This window comes from Mytilus galloprovincialis, chromosome 12 (genome assembly GCF_965363235.1).
Source record: "Mytilus galloprovincialis chromosome 12, xbMytGall1.hap1.1, whole genome shotgun sequence".
Taxonomy (NCBI): domain Eukaryota; kingdom Metazoa; phylum Mollusca; class Bivalvia; order Mytilida; family Mytilidae; genus Mytilus; species Mytilus galloprovincialis.
This window is the reverse complement of record NC_134849.1, coordinates 28223682-28246294: the sequence shown is the minus strand read 5'-3', so window position 1 is coordinate 28246294 and position 22613 is coordinate 28223682. Positions and strand designations below refer to the sequence as shown.

Here is a 22613-nt window from a genome sequence, read left to right as displayed (position 1 = left end):
TTGGTTTAGACAGGTTTTCTGTTTATGTAGGATTTGGTTTAGTCAGGTTTCACTGTATAGTATCTGAAGAAAGGTTGGTTGATTGGTTGTTGGTTGCTCAAAGTCTAGTTGCAATTATTTCATGCATGTTTATGACGATAATAAATTGACATTAGATACAATGGGTAGATCTTGTATTAGAGGCTTTCCGTGAAATTTGGACTGCCACTGCAACATAGGGTATATTGGATAGGGCCAGACATTTTGGTTTGCAACAGGCTACCCACAGATCACCAAAAAAGTTGTTGCAAGAGCTGAAGAAAGATGATAATAGTATGGCAAATAAAAACGTTAGTTAGATATTAAAAGACATATATTTTCGGCTGCTAGATCTCACTGGATTTTGAGTGGGTGGAAATTCTTAGGCAGTAGAAATGCAAAACAGTGTTATTTGTTACGTTAGCAATGTTGAAACTTACAATGCGACTATATCGTACATTTTCTTCAATTGACCGATGTTTTAAAGTTATTTTAATTTTGACTTAAGACTAACCTCTATCCCTACGTCCTAAAGCCACCACCAAAGAAAGTGGTCATCTACCAGTTGATGTTTTTCTGTACATTAAGGAGAGAAGAAGAAAAACATTCCCAAAAATCAAATGATGTATTAACTGAGAAAATATCGTTGCCCAAACAGCTTGCATTTCTTTTATATTCATTTATTGCTGTGTATTTATTTACTAAGTGTGTCAAGACTGTCTTTACTTTCTGATGAATCAGTGTAGTTAAAAATAATAAATTTTAGGTAGATGTTTTTTATTTTAGTATGATGTTGGGTTTTCTATTTCTTTTTAATCTCAATCACACTTTTCTATGACAAAAAAAAATTGTAAACCCTGATATTTATCAGAAGTTATCTTTATTGTCAATCTTGTTAAGTTAATGGCGCTTTGATAACGTGATCAAATGTGTTGATAACATACGTGTAAATTTAGCATCTTGACATACTAAAGGTTACACGAATAAATGACCAGTTCGACGTAATTTTCAACCAAATATATGTCCAAGTTTCACCCACAAATATGTCCAAAATCAAGTTTGTCAAAAATTATTCATTAAGTGTCGAGATGGAGTCGTGTCGGTTCTCCTTTACCTTCAGTAATTTTAGTTTTACATATATTTGGGTAATCATACATGTACATTTTGAATCGAATCTTATATTTTTGAAATTATCAACTCTAAATGGTGTTGAGTTTTAGCAAGAGCTTTGTTTAGACGTTCAGTTTGCCGTTTTAATTCAGTTTGACATAACTTTAGTTTTATAATTTGGTTATCATGTATATTAAATCAAATCATATATTTTAGCAATTATCGATTTTAAATAGTGTTGAATTTCAGAAAGAACTTTGTTTTAGTTAAAGTGTAAATATTTTCCAATAGTTTTTATTACCCATACAAGTTTTGTTTGTATATTTCGTTTAACTGCATTAATGCAAATTAAACAAATTCCAACACAATATTCGGTCACATTGGATGATGGCGTGTCCATATCATGACAGCAAAATGTAAATAAATGTATAAACAAATTTTGATGAAAAACAAAACAATTCTACATACTGTAATAATGACACCATAGATGGAATTTTATATATCGAATGTGCAAAATAATATTAAACTAATGCAATTTTATTAACATTCAACTGCAGATTAAGAAAAAAAAAAGGATTTTAGATGCAAGCATTAGAAAAGACTATATTTTGGTTTAAATTAGATATCTGTTAAAAAAAAAAAAGGGATTTTAGATGCAAGCATTAGAAAAGACTATATTTTGGTTTAATTTAGATATCTGTAAAAAAAAAAAAAAAAAAAAAGGATTTTAGATGCAAGCATTAGAAAAGACTATATTTTGGTTTAATTTAGATATCTGTTAATATCATATCAGAATTGTTTAATTGCAAATAGTTTTAAATAAAAAAAACATTGGCCTTGCGTTCTCTATTTTCGATTTATATTTTCCATAATCATGATAATGGTGTCGCTTGAATACATAGAATTTATAAATGCAATTGAAAGCTTGTTGACTGATCAAAGATATTCACAACTAGATTTTACATTTGGTTACATGTATGTCTTCCAAAGAAAAGTTTAGACTATTTTCTGTAATTTATTTACTGAAGATACCAAGCAAAATACCGCTCTAAAGGGCATTTGAACAATCGTTTGGATAGATAAATCTTAAGAAAAAAGTGCCTGAAAATACGAACTGCACGTAGTGATCTGGACATGTACGCAAAAGCTACGAAGTTCAAATTTGTTCCGAACGGACGACCCTTTCTACATGTCCTACGATAAAATAGTATAACGGTTGGATATCTTAAGTTAAGCAGTTTTATACATATCAGCCCTGTAAACAGAACTGAATATGCTTGAAAATTAATTGCATTAAGTAGAAGCTATTTGTATAGAAAGGGTAAATGCAGAAGAACCGGCTCTTTTGATTTATAAAGTCCCTCGACATTAGCCTATCTTTTAAAATTGGATCTTATTTGTTATAATTTTTATACCAAATAGATGTAGCACCAATAAAACGAAAGCCTTTGTTTTTCTAAAGTCGATGAAATTCAATATTACTTCTTTTTATTTCAAATGGAATATGCATTCTTACTTCCCATTAATGTATATGCGTGAATGATTTGATTATTCATTAATTTTTTTTTTAATCTACCCGGTATATTGTTTTTCTGTCACCTCTCGCTCGCTCTCTTTTTCTCTCTGTTTAGGTTTCTTCACACGAACACACAAACTTTTTCGTGTGTTAATTCTTTCGTGTTCTTTTTCCACATTAAAAAAATTTTGTTATCTGATTCTCTTCTTACCTTCAGCAATTGGTAGAATGTACCCGTGCAATTGATATAAATTGAATTGAACCAGTCATGTTCTTTGTACTGTTTTCGCATTGCTCGTTCCCTTATTACAACTGAATGCATACAGTTTGTAATTTGTCTATAATAACTAAGTTATTGATTCAAACTATTATTTGATCAATTATACGGAAATGACAGCATTGCATTGAACTCTTAACTTTCAAAATACATACATCAAGTATGCCATTTGATAAAACATATACATTTTTTTCATTGAAATAATTAATGTGTTAAATGATGAGTACTGCATATCATTATTTATCACATTAATAATTTCAATAAAAAAAATATACAAATTGCATATGCATCAATGCTTTTGGCAAATGTTCAGAATTAAAAAAAAAATCATCAAAAGTAAGCATCAACGAAGGCGCACTTTTTTTTAACTATCACGTAAGGACCAACAAAAGAGGTGTTCTTACCTTTAAAAGATGGATATCCTTTGGATACAGAATTGTAGAAATGTTCGTATGATTTTCACGTGACAAAACTAAATTTGTCTGTCCATCAGAATTGTTCATTGCTGTATAAGATGTATATATAGGTGCAAGATACACAAAGTTAATTGTTGAAATAAATAAAAATAATCCATTCCTAAGCAAGAAGTTTCGTATGAAATTCAGCATTGTTGTATATATATAAGTTGTATAGTACTATATTCAATAAAATATTAAAACAAAAAAATTCTGTTGTTTTAAACACGTTGTAAGATATAGTAGTAGATCAGTTCGATCAGTTTTAGGCTTGGGGAATAAAACAAGTGAATTTTATCTATATATCTACAGAAGTTACCCTTCGGCCCGTCACAGACTGTGAGTCAACATTCGGAAGTCGAAACACCTTTTCAATGGAGGTCACGAATGGATGACAAGTCCGTCCTGCAAAGCTAACGGAACAATTTTTCCATCTCCTGATTTGGTTATTAATTAGTTATTTGTCCACTCCCACAATATAGTTTTCATAAAACAATAGCTATATCCACTGTTCCGATTGGATAGTTTTCTATGCAAGAAAGTTTTACATGTCGGAAATCCGAAAATTAATGTATTTGTCTTGTGTTCGATTTACTATCATTTCTTAACATTGTCTTCAGTCTTGGAGAAACTTTTCTTACGTATACTTGTAAGATAGAAAATTAACGCATTGAAGTTATTAATTACTTATTGTCACAATGTTTCTTAATTTTATGGTTGAGTTATCCTCGCGGGAATTTTTGCGAATGGTGCAGAGAGTTACTTATTTTCGTCTTTTATTTGAGGCCTAAACAGCCTACAAGAGGCATACAAACCTCATAGATGGTAACTAATTTATGTATTATTTTTTTTATCTTGAAATGATAATTTACGACACATTATGTTATTACTATTCTATATTTATTTATGTACATTAAAATGACATAAGTTACAAGAAAACCACATAATAGCATATTCATTTTGCTATCGTTTTAGGTGGGACATTTGCCTACGTTAAAGGTATAGAGATACAAATATTTTTGTCAACTTTGAAAGAGAAAACTAATTAATGACAATTATCAAAGACAGAATTTTTACGTTGTTATTTAAAGATAAGTTATACACACCCACTGCAAATTAACATTAATTTAACATAAATTTAAACAACAGAAAAATCTTTGTATAAGATAAATTCGACTACATCATTTTCTGACATTTTTAAAATCAAATTGACACATTGTGTCGAAACGAAGTTTATATGTTATTTTCAAGGATAATTGATAGTTTTCATAAACCGTATCCGATTCCTAAACTATGTTGTGTTAACTGGTTCTTGTGTGGTAAACCGATGTCCTAGCTGTCTTAATAGAGAGATCAGGGAAAACAGCATTTTCTCTTAGTTAAAATATCAACTTTATTATACCTGAGAAAATTAGTTGCTTAGTCACTTGTAACAACAGTGGTTATCAATCAGTTTTCTTATAAGGTCAAAACTTACTAGAAAACAATTGAAACAGTCCTAGGTTACAAGTAATATGTATTTTGAACGTTAAACTTTGCCGCTTCATAACTGGTACTCTGTTTTGCATTTTAAGGTACCAGTTAAAAGATATTAATCCAGGTAAAATTCTATTTGTGCAACTATTAAACTAGTTGAAATGAACGCACAAATATTAGAATATAATAGTTTAATTGTAATAGGCCAACTTAAATTCGAGATTCAGTAATCTATTGAAAGATTCCAAAGCATATTTCTTAAACAAGGTAGGATAAACTATTTATAAAGAGGTACCCACGCATTGTTCATAATGAACTAATAATCTTAATTTTGTAAATGTATATCAAAACATACTTCTTAGCTGTTTTAGTTCTAAGGGAAACTTATATTTTTAGCCTAGTATCCCGGTCTAAATCTGAATGTACCGTCGCTATTGACAAGTCCAGTCAGAAAACAAAGCATCCATTTTCCCCTGCTTTAAAGTTATTAAAGGTATTAGCGGCGAAATCTTATAAATAAGGAACGCGTGTGTAGTAAACGAATGCGAGAATATGGGGTTATTGCAAGAATATTGGGGAATAATGTCCCGAGTAGAATTTTATATTGCACGAGCTTGCGAGTGCAATATATTTTTACGAGGGACAATATTCCCCAATATGCATGCAATAACCCTTTTATTGTATATAGCAATATAATATTTGAATGTAAAAATTGGTTTAAACTAAGATTTTGTCGTTTATGTCGTCATTAATTTTGAAGATGTATTGCACTAGTGCAATATTGGAATTTATTGCACGCTTACTTTCTGTGGGAAATATTATATTGCTATGCAATAATAGTTTTTACTACACTAATATTATGCTTTTGCCCTGATTAGCACATTTTTCGTGTTTCTGGTCTAGATACATGTATAAGCATTAGAAGATGTGGTACGATTTCCAATAAGACAACTCTCAAACAGATATCAACACGACATAGACGTTAACAGCGATATAGCAACTACTGTATTTTCTACTCTTACGAACGAATAATGCATGCGCGGAAGAAATAGATACCGTTCGAACGCAGTCAGTCTCATCCCTCACATTGTTATGCGGGCCCATTTATGAACATTATTTTTTTCAGTCTCTGCGTCCGTTCGTTCGTCCGTTCGTCTGTTCCGCTTCAGGTTAAAATTTTGGTCAAGGTAGTTTTTGATGAAGTTGAAGTCCAATCAACTTGACACTTAGTACACATGTACCGTATGATATGATCTTTCTAATTTTGATGACAAATTGGACAAAATTTACTGGACATAGAAAACGATTGTGCGAGTGAGGTACATGTACATGTATTCGTGAACTATGGACACACTCTTGTTTTATTTTTTTTAGTACCATGTTTAGCTTAGACTTCTTACGTGTGATGTATGCAATAAACGTTTGATGTCCTTATTGTACTGAATTTATAATATATTTTTTTTATTTCCGTATACAAGGATTTATTATTTATCATTATTAATAAATCCTTGTAAACGATAATGAATTAGATTAGACAACTATTCTGTCATCTTAATAATATCACCGAGAAAACATGTCGCTATCTTAAAAAGACACAGAAACATTGAATCAGTCAATATATCTGTCATGATGACCGCAAACACGTACAGTATATATACTAGGTATCTTCGAATTTACACGTATATAATTTATACTAGGTATCTTCGAATTTACACGTATATATACTAGGTATCTTCGAATTTACACGTATGTATACTAGGTATCTTCGAATTTACACGTATATATACTAGGTATCTTCGAATTTACAGTATATATACTAGGTATCTTCGAATTTACACGTATATGATTTATACTAGGTATCTTCGATTTCATTCGTTCTTTCTGTTAGATTTATTGCATTTTTTGGATCTAAAGCACAACCCTTTTTATACATTGTGACTTTCATGAAGACATGTCTCACTGGCACTCATATGTATGTGCCTGTCCCAGGTATGGGGCCTGTAATTCAGTGGTTGTCGTTTGTTTATGTGTTACATATTTGTTTCTCGTTAAATTTTTTTTATATATAAATAAGGCCGTTAGTTTTTTCGTTTGAATTGTTTGATGTTGTCATTTTGGGGCCTTTTATAGCTGACTATGCGGTATGGGCTTTGCTCATTGTTGAAGGTCATACGGTGACCTATAGTTGTTAATTTCTGTATCATTTTGGTCTCTTGTGGAGAGTTGTCTCATTGGCAATCATACCACATCTTCTTGTTTATACTTATACCACATTTATATTAACAAACTAGAATACATAGTGTGTTCACAATCGATGCTTTTGAATGGGGATATATGGTTAGAACTCCATTTTAAAAATTAAAAGATCTGCCCCTGCCTGTTTATATTTAGCTGTTTACATTTTTCTAAGGTAGTCAAAAAGGTCGTTGAATATACAAACACATGCAACAATTCTTATATTTTTTGACCAGATAAAAACAAATCAAGTAAAGGTCTTTTTCAAAACAATGATCTTTTCTTTTATCGTACTTTTAGGATAATATATTGCCTTGTTTGTGGTTGTTGTATATACTTGTGCGTGTGTGTTTATAAGCTTGCATGGCACAAATGTCGAAAATAGAATTTGTGTAATAGATATTCATTTGTATTTGAATATCATAGGTATAAGAAGATGTGGTATGAGTGCCAATGAGACAACTCTCTCATCCAAGTCACAATTTGTAAAAGTAAACCGTTATATGTGAAAGTACGATCTTCAACACTTCAAGTTGGCTCACATCGAACAGGAAGCTATATGAAGGGTCCCAAAAATAACATGTGTAAAACAATTTAAACGGGAAAACCAAAAGGTATAATCTATATAAAAAAAAACCACTTATGAACCACATCAACAAACGACCATCATATTCCTGACTTAGGACAGGTGCAAACAAATGCAGCATAACTTCCAAAATCAGTTATTTTGTACTGCTTATAGCTGTATATTTTTTTTTTTTTTTTAAAGAGAACACACAACAATTTGACATATCGTGTGTGTGGTTCTTTTGTATTAAAAAGAGCGGTTGAAAACTACAATAATACTTTTATTCAGAAGCAATACAGTTTATAGCATCACTGAAGAGACATGAATTGTCGAAATGCGAATCTGGTGCAAGAAAATTGGTACCGCTAATTTTATTATAGAATATACATTTTTACAATATTTTTTTTTTAACTAGCTTTGCATGTGTTGTTTTAATCGATTTTACGATCTTTTACAATTGGTTCGTTTCCAACTCTTGAGCTAAGATTTAGAATAGAAAATGAAATGGTTTGCTAGAAAAGAACTTAATCATTATTTATATCAAAATGGAATGATGTTATCATGTAAAGACTAATGATGTTAAACAATATGCAATGACATAACACTCATATATAAATGTACTGATGCAAATTGCATATTTATTCCTTCGGATTGTATTTTTTTTTATATACATTTAAACACGAAATAACCAATTGAAAACCAATATTAGCATCTAAAGTATTAATTAAAACAGAAGGTACATAAATTATTTATTTTCGGCGATAAACTCGCCATTTATTCTACTACATTATTATTGATTTAATATGGCGTCTGAGTCAGCGACTTCGTCAGTGTCTTGTCGCAAATTAGTACAAGTAAAAATGTAGTTATGAAAGTAATGAATATTCAATTATACGCAGCTTAATTTGCTTCGGTACCATTACGAGATAGTAAAAAAACAGGTATAAATCAAACGCCTTCAACATCTGGTTATAAAAAACGTCAGCCGTGGGAAGATAGCGTTGCTTTTTTAGACTCCTGCTTATGGAGCACCGCTGTTATATGGCGTATTAAAATGATGTGTCGTAGGCTTTCTAACTACGTCATCTGTCATCATTGTAAAATGATCATACTAAAAAGGAATGTTATTATTTTGCAAAATACAAAAAGGGTAATATAAGTTCTAGAAATAGCATTCTATGTTGTACTTAGAACTTATTTCTCATATTCACCTATTGACTAATACCAGACGCTTCATTTACGGTATGTTGAGACACCTGGTCGATGATTGTATTAAAATTCCATGTCATGACTATAATTTAAATTGATAACGTCTTGAAGTCAGAATTTTGGCAACATCGGTAAAAGTGACGTATTTCAAAATAAAAAGGTTAATGATTTCTTTATCTTTTATATAAAAGAAGATGTGGTATGATTGACAATGAGACAACTCTCCACAGGAGACCAAATTACACAAAATTTAACAACTACGGGTCACCGTACGGCTTTCAAAAATGAGCAAAACCCATACCGGATAGTCAGCTATGAAAGACCCCGAAATGGCAAATGGTAAGACGAACATAGCAATTACGTTTTAGTATAAACTTGATTTTCAAAGGATTATACCTTCGAATAATAAAAAAGGTACTCAAATATGGCTTAATTTATTTATATCTATTAGGAAAATGATGAATGTGTTAAAACGCACAAATTTCAGTATATTATAACTTGAGCCCAAATGGCAGTTTATGACTCGTTCGGTCATCTTCTAACTCTTCCTGAACCCCATCTTCGTTTCTGTTCTTATATTTTCATAAGACGACTACTCGGACCATTGTATATTGATGGTAACAGTCCAAAGTTCCTTTCACTTGCACGACATTGCAGGTTTACTGTTTTTTATACTTAATCATGAACCTCGAATTTCAAGTTTACTGACTTATTGAATTTCAAATTATGCACCGTTAATTTAGAATCGAGAAGTCCAATCCCATATTTTGAAACGAAAGTATTAGACAATACAATCCAATTCCAGTATTCAAAATACATGCAGCATTTGGCATCCGAGTTGGTCCGGTGACGCAGTTATCGTCCTTTGATTTTCGCTGTTGACCGCGTATAACTTGCTTTGTTTTACAAATGGTTTTTTTTTTCATACACACACCAAAAAAATTCCTTTTTTTATATTAAATAGTAATTATGGGAATGCTATTATATGAAAACAAAATTTAAAGCATAAATCTTTAGGTTAATTAGTGATTTGGTCCTGTTTGAATAGACCCCCTTAACATAAACATGTCCATATTATGAGGTAGAGCCATTAAACTTTTGATAAAATTTGTCCAAAAGAAGTCAATACGCTGTAATTATCTTATATCGGTAGAGTAGGTGTTTATTTGCATTTTATGTGTAAAAGAAATACACTACGAAATAACTGTGTTCTCGGTTTAATTTCTCCATAACCTTCTATAAATTCTAAATTCAATATTTGAATTTGTATTCATTATCAATAGCCATGTCGAACTATTTTCATTTCGAAAGCAGTACATTGTACTATTCGAGATTGTTGAGCAGATAGGTATAGGGGAGGGTTGAGATATCAAAAAACACGTTTAACCCCGCCGCATTTTTGCTCCTGTCTCAAGTCAGGAGCCTCTGGCCTTTGTAAGTCTTGTATGAGTTTAAGATTTTATTTTCTTGTGTATAATTCGAAGTTAAGTATGACGCCCATTATCACTGAACTAGTATAGATATTTGTTTAGGGGCCAGCTGAAGAACGCCTCCGGATGCGGGAGTTTCTCACTGCATTGAAGACCTATTGGTGACCTTCTGCTGTTGTTCGTTCTATGGTCGGGTTGTTGTCTCTTTGACACGTTCCCCATTTCCATTCTCAATTTTACATTAAAAAAGGACGCCTTTGTTTACGCTGCCAAAAACAGTTGGAATTCTACTTGAAAGCTTGAATTACTGCAAACCTTACTCTGGAAGCAAGAAACACAATTGTCACCCTTAAGATAAGGATTTTACATGTATAACTCAGGACTTTATTAAAATTATTTGTGCAATCTTCAGAAACTGTTTTTTACCTGATTATTTTGCATATGCATATGACATATAGGTCTCCGTGGTAGGTAAATATGAAGCATTATATGTAATGTTTACATAAGTTAATAAACGTGATAAAAACAACATATTTTGTTTGTTATATTTTTTATTTAGAACCTTTAGGCAAATTTTATGATGTTTCATATGCATTTAAAAATCGTTGAACTGCGTCTTAATGTAAAAATTATATAAATATTGCCTATATATACTTTCAGATAAACAACCAATTAAAACAATGCAAGATAGAGGAAGAAATGTATAGAATGCAAGACAACAGTGCAGGCATCTACATGAATGCAAATTGTAAAACGTTTTGAAAACAAAACTATGATTTACTTAACAGGGAGTATAAACAATCTGCAAATAATGTAAAATTTAATTATCTTGAATTTTCTTTTTAGGGGAAACGCTAGTTAGGATTCTTGAAATTGAACATACACACGCACATGGCACAGGCTGAACAGTTGTATTTTTTTTTATCTCAGTTATAAAAAAAGAAGATGTGGTATGATTACCAATGAGACAACTCTCCACAAGAGACCAAAATAACACAGAAATAAACAACTATAGGTCACCGTACGGCCTTCAATCTTGAGCAAAGCCCATACCGCATAGTCAACTATAAAAGGACCCGAAATGACAATGTAAAACACGTGGTTTCTGTGTTGTGTCGAAGTGCATGTGTCGGGATTAAGCGATTTTTAAATTTCATATCCTCCCTCTCCACTTTCATTTTAATTTTTGTCAGTCTACTAAATTAAATAAGAAGAAATAAAGAGTTTTGGTAATTTTGCCAGCTATGAAAAAAATGATCCATCGAGGTCCTGATAACACGGATGCAAGTATCAGATTATTATATGGATTTTTCATATCGCATGTATTATCAGCCCTAGGTTCAATATCCGACCAATAGCCGCATGGCTTTTGGGCTGATATTGACCGAGGGCTGATAATACATGCTATATGAAAAATGACATGTTATGATCTTTTTATCATATATGCTTCAACAATGGAGAAAAATAACAGATTCATATATTGATCCTTTTACGTGGTTCCCAAATAAAAGTTCAAAGAGTGTAAAGTTCACGGACTTCGGACCCCAAATTTAGTACTTTATTTGAACTGATATTGAACCTAGGGCTGATAATACATGCGATATGAAAAATGCCATATGATAATTTGAAATGATCATACAGTAAAAATCATATGTTATTAAGTCTAAGTAATGATAAAAACTATTATGCACCATTATACCTATATAAGTGCTACTAAAGCTAGAGACCGATTTCATTGAGCTTCAACTCCTCTGAAACCATATGCATACAAAGTCAGAATTATATATGATATGCTGATAAATATAGTGTTTTGTACTTCCTTAATTTAACAATCTTCCTTCCACAGAAAATGCCAATTTTTGCGAAAATATCCCCATTCGGAGACCATTATCGATTTGTTTATAAAACTCTTATGGGGACTTATACTGCCCGCTAACTCTAAAAACTCTTTGTTTGAACAAGTCACTAGTCTTGTTCAATTTACCGTGATTTCGCAGGCATCTTCTATTAAAATGCAATAAAAATCAGTAGAGGAAAAAACTCTATGATAACGGTATAATTGGTTACAAAGTCTTATAAGCTATCTCATGAACGTATACCCAACATCTTATTTTATCATTTTATCCTTATGGAAGTACCTTCAAATCCGGCCACTTGAGAAATTAAAATCCTATAAGAATAAGCCATGAAATATAACCATCAAGAAAAGGAAATATAACAATAGGAAACGTTCACAATATAAGATATGATATGATTGTCAATGAGACAACTATTCAAAGTTTTTTTTTAATGAATGTCTTTGTGATTACTTTTAAAGTTATTATTTTATATCAATCCTGATTTGATCTCGACTGTGTCCATTAATTGTGTAGTCTCGCTGCACCTGAGTTATCGTTCTTACTGCAAAATCTACATATATGCATATTTAGCGTCTGGATAATCGAGACTAAGAATTATGCAAAACGTCTGTACCTACCTATTCATCAGTGACAATTCATACCCCGTCAATCATACCAGACGTCCCAATGTGCTGAGCCTATCTATCGATAGTATTAATAATGTGTTCGTGTTCTGAATATTTCTGAAGTATTTGTCACTGGACGTTGAGTAAACGATATTCAATATATAAATTTCAATTAATTGAAATTTCATGGTACATTTATTTCAAGTTTAAGTTTTTGCCTAGAGTATAAATGCCATGTTCTACCATACGCTACTAAGATGGTGTTATTATAATGTTAAATATTTCTTATATTGTTTCTACAGGTCTACCTGGTAGAAGTTTGATGTGGTAGTTGTATTCAAAGGGTGGTAATTCAATTGTACATATTATACTTAAATAAATTTTAGAAACTGTTCATGTAAACTCATTGATCCTTTACATACAGGTAAACTAATTATTAAAGGTTTCTCTTATATTATTTCAACATTCAAATCAATTGGTTCAAAAATTGGTTGTGTTTAAATGAATTGAATGTTGCGGAGTTTGGTGTGACCTGCATTTTCGCTGAACTTAAACTTAACCTACAGTAATTTGTTTAGGGGCCAGCTAAAAATGAAAGTCTTAATATTTTAGTCCAGGCAATTTCTCCATTTTTTCTCATGGTCTTCATTAGAAGACTATTTTCTTAGTAGAAATAATGTATCTATACAGTGCAAGACTACAAAGACCTCAATAGAATAGTTTACGTTGCTAGAGAATAGTTTTTGAATTAAATCTTGGGATAGAAAGCTTCCCCCTCCCCCAGAAAATTGGTATATAAGGTCTCTTTTTATATTTCTGTTAAAAATTCTCTGAATTAAATCAAAATGTATTTTTTACAAGCCATATGCAATTATTTCGAAGATTTTGCAAATTTCCTAGTCAAAAACGGGAATTGTTTTAATTCTCTGATCAATACAATGATTATACATACAAATACAAAATCCTCCAACTTCATATCTTCGCTAGCCAAGGTTTACGGTGGAGAGGAGGGGAGTGGATCGTTACCCTTGGCTAACGAAGATGGCAACTTCAGGGAATTCACAAAATCCCTAATTTTACAGATTCTCTGTAGCATTGCTGCCTAGTAAATAATTTTATTCTCTTAATCAAATTGAGGTGCCATTTCATTTTAATTTGAATGATAGAAATATGACGTTTGATAAAATTCTATCGTAATTCTTTATATGTAGTGGTTTAAAAGGAAGGGTGAAATCGACAGCTAATTATCTAATGAACTTATCAATTTTTTTTAGATAGTAATAAAATTAAGAACGCAAATGTGAAATGTGTAAAAGAGATCGACAACAACCCGACCGAAGAGTAAAAAACCCGACGGGTGCCCCATAAAGAATATTTATGTGAAAAGACGATTACGGAAATATCCCTGAGTTCGGACGGACACGGATAAATGTGATGTTAAATTGAACTATTATTTTTTTTTTAGATCTCAGCCAAACTCCGTTGAATCATAAGTCTCTAAAATATGATTCGTGATTAAGGAAAATCTAAATTCGGCTTTTTTCTTTCCTCCCTTCTGACACTTCAGCGGAAACGAATTAACAGGGTCTAATGGTCATGAGTTACACATAAAGCAAAATTTTTTATATGATACAATAATTGAGAATGTACATGAATTTTTAATCTTTGTTTAAAGAATCAATTCAAAAGTCGAAACAAAAATTAACTATATATTTTTCTGAATCACAGCCATGAATAAGAGTTTATAATAAATTGTTACAGACTTACATTTAATTGTCCAGCTGCGCCATCGAATTATTACAACTACTTGTGACCTGGTCTCCTTGTGACTGGTACTGTGGCACAAAACGATTAAAATAACTAATGTCATTATAGTATTTGTCATCAAGTTAGTTTTTAGGCTAAATATTGTGTTTTGTACAAATTTGTTTCAATTGTAATTATTTTTTGGGTCGTAATAATTAAAACAATGGTTGTTGTATACAATACTGATTTCTCTTTTTTTTTGTGAGGTTTTATCAATTTTTGAATTCTTAACTATTAATAGTTCTTTTCTTCATATTTTTTTTGATAAGCCAATTATACTTGATTTTATTCAAGACAATGTGTTTCTAAAAACTTACGGATAATATTTTGAAATAGAAAAAATAAAAATAAGAAAATATATATATATATTATGATGTCAAATTCAAATTTAATTCTCTACGAAAAAAAAATTTAGTTTGAATAAGTATGAATCAATATTTTACTCTAAAGATCGAATATAAAAAAAAATCAATTCTATGTAAGTGTTACTTGCCTCTATAAATGTAAATTTTAATTTTGTATTTTAAAAAGTACCTTTGATCTTATAATAATTCAGAACAGAAAAAATATTGATAGAGATTGATATATTAGTCTTCGGTGCATGTTTTTTCTTAGATGTTATTGGCTTTGAACCAGCTGTCAATAACTGCGAGTAATCTTAGATATGTTCTTAGTTCAAAATTAGATTTTGTATGGTTGCCAATGAGAAAACTATCCACCAAAGTCAAAATGAAATGGATGTAACCTAAATATAAATTAGAAGAAATAGAAAAAATGTAATGGTAAAAGCAAGTCTCCTTTTTGTTGTCGGGATATATAAATACCCTGCTACGTCCGAGTTTTTTTTTATTATTATACATGTACAAATGTATGTATTTATGCTTTGTAACGATCTGATGAGTTGAGCCCTTTTCAAACAATCTTTATAGTTTGTTTTTATATTTATGCTAATAGACCAGTGTCTCTGGTACGGTGAGGGTTCCTGTCTCACAAACTAGTTGACCCACCACATTCTGTATGTGTATGTCTCAAGTCAGAAGCCTGCAATTGAGTGGTGGTCGTTTGTTGATGTATATTACATTTGTTTTTCGTTCATAATTTTGTACATAAGGCTGGACAGGCCTTTAGTTTTCCCGTTTGAATTGTTTTACATTTGACACAGTCATTTCGGGGCCTTATTGACGACAGTGCGGTTAGAGTTTTTGTCATTGTGGACGACCGTATGTCGACCTACAGTTGTTTTAATTATATATCATTTTGGGCTGATGTGGAGAGTTGTCTCATTGGCAATCTTATCACATCTTCTTATATTTCCTCATTTTTTTAGTTTATGGAAAACAAAAGAGATAAGACCTTTGGTTCAAGTAAATAAATCCAGATAGAGGATAACAAACAATACAAGTGCAAGAAGAATAAAAGACAACACGAAAAATTGTACTTCACAGACATGTATTTTTTTATTGCACTTTTCATATTCCTCATGTTTGACAGCAATTCCTAAAATTTAAAATATGCTAAACGAATTTTAAATTCAAAATATTTTTTAATTAGTTTCTTTCCTTGATCAAGTACAATTATAAACAATTTGATATTTGTTCGTAAATGCCACATAAATGTCACGTTGAACATGTACTTCTAGCAGGTGTACATACTCTAAGCTAAACAAAAGTATTGGAGAAAAGATAATTGAATATAAAACACTTCAATATGATTGATTATTTTTAAATCAAAATAAAGTAATGATACCTTGTCGATTAGTTTATCATGTTTCCCTTGTATATTTGTTATTTTATAGGTCTCGTGATCTCTCTTTACGTCTTAAAGTGCCATTCTTAAAGGGAAATTCCGCGATTTTTTACTTATCATCTAATTATGTTCATCTTAACATAAAAAACACATTTGCAAAGTTTTAAATTTATATTCCTTCTAATAACGGAGAAAATCAAGTATTTGTAACTTTTTTGGTTGAATTCTCGAGTGGGTCGTGACGTTTTAGCCCGATTTGTTGAATTCTGGGAAAAAATAAAATCTGTTTAACTCTTATAGCTTATCGACAATATACGTAATTAAAAGCGCACAGCTGACGAATGGTCGTAGTTATTAACCACAATATAAGAATGAACGAAAATGAATATGCATATACCGTTTTGTATTGATTGAATTAAACTCCTATAAAATTATCTCTAGTAAATGTTTTCGAATAAATTCCATTAATTATTGTTAAAAAAAATTTCATAAAATATTTATTGAACATTTTTACTGATATTGAACTGAAAATATTTCAGTTCTATTTACCGTTATTGTTTTGTTTATCATTTCAATGCAACTAATGTGTGAGCAGAGTGTTTATATTATTTTGTAAAGGTCACTGTATATTTCTCGGCTTGAGGTCAATTCGTTTACCTTGTAGCTATTTAGCCGCAGGTGTGAGTTCAAGCGTACACAGGTATGAATGTTGTTATTTGGAAAGGATAAACAGAAAGGATTAGAAAGAGTATGCTGTATTTAATACACTAGGATTTAATACACGATGAGAATAAAGATACAATAATTAAATTGTGTAAATTAATTGAAAATAAAATTCAGATTCATAATTCCGAAAGTGTATAAAAATAAAACGAAACAATTTTGGATTACTTTCTTAGCGGCAATTGGCGTAATCAAATATGAAGTAAAAAATAGTAGTTTTAACTAAATGCAATATTTCCCAATTTGATATGCCATTGCACATCTGTTTGATATCATTGACTTTACCGGAATTTCTTAACTTGTATTCAAATCTGCATGGCTGTGTTTAATGCTCATAAAACTATCGCAATTTTAAAGTTCTTAATTGAACATACAACATGCATGATTTTTTTTAGTTTCTTTTTAACATTTCATTCTTACATAATTAAATTCATTTGACAATCATTTACACGAACTTTTTGTGAAAAGAATACCAATGATCTAAGCTTAGGCATTATTTTTTTTGAGGATTTTTGTACATTTAAAAAAAAAAATCTATGATAATATTTGTGCAATGTTGAACATGATAGCCGTCATTAATCCAAATAAGTAATACAGTAGTTGTAATAAAACTTATATTTTAGTCATGCATAACTGATATTGACGAATTTAGAATAGTTCGTCCATACATCGTTGTTCTTGAAACAATCATTATTAGTATACATGTAAGTTTCCTGACGTATAAGCGCCATTGAGGATGAGCTCTAGAGAAAGCAGACTAGTAGCGTTTCGTTAGTTTGTTTGTTGGGAAAGGAGAGGAAATGCAACCACTTGTACAGATAAACGAAAGAATTACCATACACGCATTTATAGTCAACACAGCCAGAAAGAGTTCCCATCGTTGGACGGGGAAATGAAGGCTTCCAAGAATGAACAAGTGACATGTCTAACTCTGAACAGTTAGAAAACGGACTATCGACATCGACCGCTTGTTCTTGATATTTGAAACTACATGCATATATACGTATACGTTTATGATAGTGATGAGTTCTTGCGTCTGACAAAAACTAAATTCCTTCATGGTTATATCTTGCCATACGTTTATATTGGCTTGTAAGGTGATTACTCAAAATCGTTAATTGAAGATGTAGATTCATTTCAGTACAGAAATTTCGTCTATATATTAATTTTCACAAGTGTATACCACGGAGAAGCTCTGAAGGTACATTACTCCCATTTTGTTTGGGTGTGAACCATCGATGTTTACAGCAATATCAAAGAATAAGATGATGATGGTAGAAAGAACTATGGGCGTCATGTGGCAAATATTACATGCATATCGGACCATGAGTTGTCAATCTGTATGAAAAGATTTCCAATACAACCATATTATTGAGAAGGAATGTTTACATGCTATACTCTCGTACTAGTATTACAGGGTTCTTGTGGCGTCCACCTTAGACACACATCTTTTTAACGATGTTTAAAAAAAAAGACAGAACCAATTTAATGTCATATTTCCCTTGAATACCAAGAAAGAAAATAAATCGGATCCCGAAATTAATTTGAAACTTTGATACTCAATAGTTTCCCAGCAAAATATTCACATCCCTTGGGGATAATTAGTGTTCGTCCAGTGGCATATATAACAATTGTGATGACGAATTCCTTCCCGTTTGTTCGAGAACAATCTTATTGAAATATAAATCTGTGATTTTACTATGTCCCCAACTTCGATGAACCAAAGCAAGTTATACATCGACCTGTATTTAAATCAAATTGGTTCTCTTCGTCTTCTTCTTCTTCTTCTTCTGGTATACAATAGTCTATCGACATTCGATGATTACATACTGTTGGCATTCGTGGACTAGTCTATTTACAAAACTTTTACCCCAATTTATTCAAAATATATGTTTTTTTCTTATGTTCAATCAGAGACATATAATAGTATTATATGTCTCTGGAGACATATAATAGTATTATATGTCTCTGGTTCAATGTATACATGTATATATTTTAAATTGCGCTATAGTTCCGTTACTTTCTACCCAGTCGTATAAACGAATCGTCGACAAGTGCGTACATTTTTTTAAATCAATATTTCTGGTATGTTCCAATCTGTCCTTCATTATTGACAATGAGTATATATTACATTTTCCCAAATTCACCCTTGGAAAAAATATTTAAATAGATTTTAATTTCATCAAATCTAATTTTTTGGGTATTATTTATATTTTTATGAATAATATTCTTTACACCAGAAATGTTATTTATAAACAAGCGTATGAGTTTAGTAATGACAAGTAAGACAGAGTTGTATATTATACATCTGATAGTTCAAAATGGAAAGTTATAAGTTATCTGTACACTGATCAATACCTGCAGTGGTGAAACGATGCATGAACTTGCAAGCCCGACAGGAAATCGCTTGAATACCTGGACGTGTCACCTCACACCCCTCACAATACCTTTGGAAGTAATACCTTTAGCCATGCTGGTGATCAGATGAGGGAAGATCAGAATTTATTTGAAAAAAGTTTATTACTTTAAAGAATTGTGAACAAATTATATTTTCACGGAACACTTATTTATGATTTCAACTTTGACTTTTTACCTAATTCCAATATCAACAGTTTAAAAACAACAGACCATGGTAATTTAAAACTAGAGGCTCTAAAGAGCCTGTGTCGCTCACCTTGGTCTATGTGCATATTAAACAAAGGACACAAATGGATTCATGACAAAATTGTATTTTGGTGATGGTGATGTGTTTGAAGTTCTTACTTTACTGAACGATTTTGCTTCTTACAATTATATCTATCATGAACTTTGCCCATTAGTAACAGAGAACTATATTTGGTAAAAATTTACATAAATTTACCAAATTAATGAAAATTGTTAAAAATTGACTATAAAGGGCAATAACTCCTTAAGGGGTCAATTGACCATTTAGGTCATGTTGACTTATTTGTAGATCTTACTTTGCTGAACATTATTGCTGTTTACAGTTTATCGCTGTCTATAATAGTATTCAAGATAACCAAAAAACGGCAAAATTTCTTTAAAAATTACCAATTGGAGGGCAGCAACCCAACAACCAGTTGTCCAATTCATCTGAAAAATTCAGGGCAGATAGATATTGACTTGATTAACAATTTAACTTCTTGTCAGATTTGCTCTAGATGCTTTGGTTTCATAGTTATAAGCAAAAAACTGCATTTTACCCCTATGTTCTATTTTTAGCCGTGGCGGCCATCTTGGTTGAATGGCCAGGTCATCGGACACATTTTTCAAACTAGATACCCCAAAGATGATTGTGGCCTAGTAGTTTCAGTGGAGATTTTGTAAAAGATTACTTAGATTTATGAAAAATGGTTAAAGATTGACTATAAAGGGCAATAACTCCTAAAGGGGTCAACTGACCATTTTGGTCATGTTGACTTATTTGTAGATCTTACTTTGCTGAACATTATTGCTGTTTACAATTTATCTCTATCTATAATAATATTCAAGATAATAACCAAAAACAGCAAAATTTCCTCAAAATTACCAATTCAGGGGCAGCAACCCAACAACCGATTGACCGATTCATCTGAAAATTTCAGGGCAGATAGTTCTTGACCTGATAAACATTTTTATCCCATGTCAGATTTCCTCAAAATGCTTTGGTTTTTGAGTTATAAGCCAAAAACTGCATTTTACCCCTATGTTCTATTTTTAGCGGTGGCGGCCATCTTGGTTGGTTGACCAGGTCACGCCACACATTTTTTAAACTAGATACCCCAAAGATGATTTTGGCCAAGTTTGGATTAATTTGACCAAGTAGTTTCAGAGGAGAAGATTTTTGTAAAAGATTACTTTAATTTACGAAAAATGGTTAAAAATTGACTATAAAGGGCAATAACTCCTAAACGGGTCAACTGACCATTTTGGTCATGTTGACTTATTTGTAGATCTTACTTTGCTGAACATTATTGCTGTTTACAGTTTATCTCTATCTATAATAATATTCAAGATAATAACCAAAAACAGCAAAATTTCCTCAAAATTACCAATTCAGGGGCAGCAACCCAACAACCGATTGACCGATTCATCTGAAAATTTTAGGGCAGATAGATCTTGACCTGATAAACATTTTTATCCCCTGTCAGATTTCCTCAAAATGCTTTGGTTTTTGAGTTATAAGCCAAAAACTGCATTTTACCCCTTTGTTCTATTTTTAGCCGTGGCGGCCATCTTGGTTGGTTGACCAGGTCACGCCACACATTTTTTAAACTAGATACCCCAAAGATGATTGTGGCCAAGTTTGGATTAATTTGGCCAAGTAGTTTCAGAGGAGAAGATTTTTGTAAAAGATTACTTTAATTAACGAAAAATGGTTAAAAATTGACTATAAAGGGCAATAACTCCTAAACGGGTCAACTGACCATTTTGGTCATGTTGACTTATTTGTAGATCTTACTTTGCTGAACATTATTGCTGTTTACAGTTTATCTCTAACTATAATAATATTCAAGATAATAACCAAAAACAGCAAAATTTCCTCAAAATTACCAATTCAGGGGCAGCAACCCAACAACCGATTGACCGATTCATCTGAAAATTTCAGGGCAGATAGATCTTGACCTGATAAACATTTTTACCCCTGTCAGATTTGCTCTAAATGCTTTGGTTTTTGAGTTATAAGCCAAAAACTGCATTTTACCCCTATGTTCTATTTTTAGCCGTGGCGGCCATCTTGGTTGGTTGACCGGGTCACGCCACACATTTTTTAAACTAGATACCCCAATGATGATTGTGGCCAAGTTTGGTTTGATTTGGCCCAGTAGTTTCAGAAGAGAAGATTTTTGTAAAAGTTAACGACGACGGACGACGACGACGGACGACGACGGACGACGGACGCCAAGTGATGAGAAAAGCTCACTTGGCCCTTCGGGCCAGGTGAGGTAAAAATAAGAATATTTTCCGTATCAAGTTAGTTAGTCGGATTATCGGATAAAACAACCGTACGATTGACAAGATATCGACACGCAAAATTTTACGACTACATCGGTTACTGTAGTTTTGTTCCTTTGTGGTTCATAGACATACCGTTGTTATTAATCGGGAAAGAAGACAAAATGGCCGAACGCAGAGAATTGATACTCTAAATTTAAAATCGATGGTGATCGCTTATCTAGCGGAATAAAACTTTAATAACTATGAATTTGAGCATTTTTATACTGATTGAACATAATATCAATTTTTGATTTTTTTGCGAAGTTTCCCTTTAATTTTATCATGACTGAGGATGTTGTTAATATAGCCCGGTAATTAAGATACGATCCGGGTAAATTTATCGATCCTTTAAATAAACGATGTAATTTAAAAATATTTGAATATTGGTTTAAATATTGATTTTGTTTTCAATAAATTAAAACCATGCCAAAAAGTATTATACCCATATGTAGTTTCAAGGTATTACAAGCTGTCGATACTTATATTTCGGCATTGCACACTGACAAGTTCATGTCTGTATCTGACTGTTTTGAGTGACGTTTTTTTACATTAAATTCGTTGGATGTTTGATACGTATTAATTGATATTTTATGAGTTGTTATA

At 31.6% G+C, this 22613-nt stretch overlaps 1 protein-coding gene across 1 annotated transcript in view; it reads right to left on the bottom strand.

The window, feature by feature from the left end:
• LOC143055307 (zinc metalloproteinase dpy-31-like) overlaps positions 1 to 4015 on the bottom strand; it is a 69314-nt gene extending 65299 nt beyond the window's left edge. The window contains exon 1 of the mRNA XM_076228445.1: positions 3326 to 4015. Within this exon, the coding sequence (XP_076084560.1) occupies positions 3326 to 3529 (204 nt within the window). The 5' untranslated portion in view covers positions 3530 to 4015. The remainder of the gene's footprint in view (positions 1 to 3325) is intronic.
• Positions 4016 to 22613: the final 18598 nt, after the last annotated feature.